The 2,814-nt window shown below is 47.5% G+C and overlaps 1 protein-coding gene across 1 annotated transcript in view; it reads left to right on the top strand.

Annotated features, from left to right (window-relative positions):
• The first annotated feature begins 562 nt into the window (after positions 1 to 562).
• The window catches only part of LOC141133577 (olfactory receptor 5P52-like), a 4,703-nt gene continuing 2,451 nt past the window's right edge, over positions 563 to 2,814 (top strand). The window contains exon 1 of the mRNA XM_073623040.1: positions 563 to 998. Coding sequence (XP_073479141.1) covers positions 563 to 998 — 436 coding nt within the window. The remainder of the gene's footprint in view (positions 999 to 2,814) is intronic.

Below are 2,814 nucleotides of genomic sequence, written 5' to 3'. Positions count from 1 at the left end.
TGCTCATTGAACATCTAACATCAAACATGGATCTACACACGAGACCCTGAATCCATGTCTATACTATGAGGCAACCCTTTAGCCTGCTCTACTAAGAATCCTCCAATGTAATTGTCAAATTCTGTTACTGTTATGTACCACAGCTCTGTTACCTATTATTATTATTATTATTGTCATTGTCATTACTACTCAGTCATACCAGCATTGCACCTCCCAGTCCCCCCCCCCACCACCACCACCCCATTCCTCTGCATTTTTCCTCCTATCCTCCCCCTACACCCCTTTTCACTCTCTTTAATTACCTTGCTATGTTTATTGATATGTATTACATGCACAAATGTTTGCCCAATGGGCTATATACTTCCTGTATGAAAACTTTTATTTCAATAAAAACTTATTGAAACAAAAATGTAAGTTATTGGCAGATTGAATGAACTTTCTAACCCAAATGAAGGTGTCGATAGTTCTTGTCACTTATTGCTTTGGTGTTCTCTTCTTTTATTATCTGCATGCTTAAATATTTCACTTTTTTACCTTACAGGTCAAGTTCCCGGTTTTTAAGATGTGTCAAGACAATCAAACAAAAGTTTCAGAGATCCATCTTCTTGGAGTACAAGGTCTAGACAACTTTAAGTTTCTATTCTTCGCTATCCTACTTCTATTATACATTGCAATAGTGACTGGAAACCTTGCAATTATCATTCTAGTGTCAACCAACAGTAATCTCAAAATTCCAATGTTCATCTTTCTCCAGCACCTTGCTTTTGCTGATGCTGTCCTATCTACTTGTATTATACCAATGATGGCAGAGATAATAATAAGGGCAAAGGGGAAAATGTCTGTTGTTTGCTGTATCACACAAATGTATTTCTATTATATCTTTGGGTTTGTGCAATGTTATCTTCTTGCTGTAATGTCTTACGATCGATATGTAGCTATTTGTAACCCTTTACGTTACATTTTAATTATGAACCACAGAATCTGCTTTCTGTTGAGTTATGGTTGCTGCAGTGGCGTAGCGTGGGGGGTGCAGGGGGTGCCGTGGCCCCGGGCGCAATATTTAGGGGGGCGCCAGTGTGTGTCACTGGCTGCCTCCTCCTAATTTCTAATTTTGTGTCCCCGGGCTCCGGCCGCCATGTTAAGTGTCCGGCGCCCTGTGATTGGGTGTATGGGGGTCATGTGAGGCGCCCCGCCTCCGCACATGACCCCCATACACCCAATCACAGGGCGCTGGATACTGAACATGGCAGCAAGCAGAGCCGCCGCTGTGTTCTCCTCCTCATCCGGATCCATGCAGCCAGGATAAGAAGGTAAGTGAGAGTCATGTTACTGGGAGGGGGAGGGGCGAGAGAGAGACTGTAGGCAGGACAGTGTAGTGTAGTATAGTATGGAGGTCAGTGTAGTGTCACTATGGGGGGCAGTGTAGTGGACAGTATAGTCAGGGCTCCAGGCCTGATGTTCTAACCAGCAGGAGCCCGGGAGGAAGGACATCTCCCATGCTGTTATGATAAGGTCAGTACATTTGTTAGGGGGATGTTGTGTAATTATTGTGCTAGAGGACAGACTGCTGCTCCCCCCCATGTAATGTGCTCTCTTGTGCCTTGCAGTGCCCCCCATGTAATGTTCTGTGCCCACCATGTCATGTGCCTTGCAGTGTCCCCATGTAATGTGTTGTGCCCACCATGTCATGTGCCTTGCAGTGCCCCCCATGTAATGTGCTGTGCCCACCATGTCCTGTCATGTGCATTGCAGTGCCCCCCATGTAATGTGCTGTGCCCACCATGTCCTGTCATGTGCATTGCAGTGCCCCCCATGTAATGTGCTGTGCCCACCATGTCCTGTTATGTGCATTGCAGTGCTCCCCATGTAATGTGCTGTGCCCCTATGTAATGTGCTGTGCCCACCATGTCATGTGCATTGCAGTGTCCCCATGTAATGTGCTGTGCCCACCATGTCATGTCATGTGCCTTGAAGTGCCCCCCATGTAATGTGATGTGTCCAGTATGTCATTTGCTGTACATTGCAGTGCCCCCCATGTAATGCGCTGTGCTGACCATGTCATGTGCTGTGCATTGCATTGCCCTTCATGTGATGTGCAGTGCCCACTATGTCATGCTGTGCCTTGCAGTGCCCACCATGTCATGTGCTGTGCCTTGCATTGCCCACCATGTAATGTGCAATGCCCGCTATGTAATTTGCAGTGTCCCACCATGTCATGTGCTGTGCCATACAGTGATCTCACCATGTAATATGCAGTGCCCACCGTGTAATGTGCAGCGCCCACCATGTCATGTGCACTTCCCACCATGTCATGTGCTATGCTGTGCCCACCCTGCCATGTGCTGTGCCCAGCATGTAGTGTGTTGTGCCCACTGTGTAATGTGCTGTGCTGTTCAACAGTGCCCACCATGTCATGTGCAGTTCCTAACATGTAATGTGCTGTGTCCAGTATGTCATTTGCTGTACATTGCAGTGCCCACCATGTAATGCGCTGTGCTGAACAATGTCATGTGCTGTGCATTGCATTGCCCTTCATGTGATGTGCAGTGCCCACGATGTCATGCTGTGCCTTGCAGTGCCCACCATGTCATGTGCAGTTCCTAACATGTAATGTGCAGTTGCATTTCCCACCATGAAACGTGCTATGCCATGCAGTGCCCACCATGTAATGTGTTGTGCCCACCATGTAATGTTATGTGCCATTCAGTGCCCACCATGTAATGCGCTGTGCCCACCACGTCATGTGCTGTGCCATGCAGTGCCCACCATGTAATGCGCTGTACCCACCATGTAATGTGCTGTGTCATGCAGTGC

Source organism: Aquarana catesbeiana, linkage group LG03, assembly GCF_042186555.1.
Source record: "Aquarana catesbeiana isolate 2022-GZ linkage group LG03, ASM4218655v1, whole genome shotgun sequence".
In the NCBI taxonomy this organism is placed as follows: Eukaryota; Metazoa; Chordata; class Amphibia; order Anura; family Ranidae; genus Aquarana; species Aquarana catesbeiana.
The sequence above is the reverse complement of the archived record's forward strand: the minus strand, read 5'-3'. Positions and strand labels throughout refer to the sequence as shown.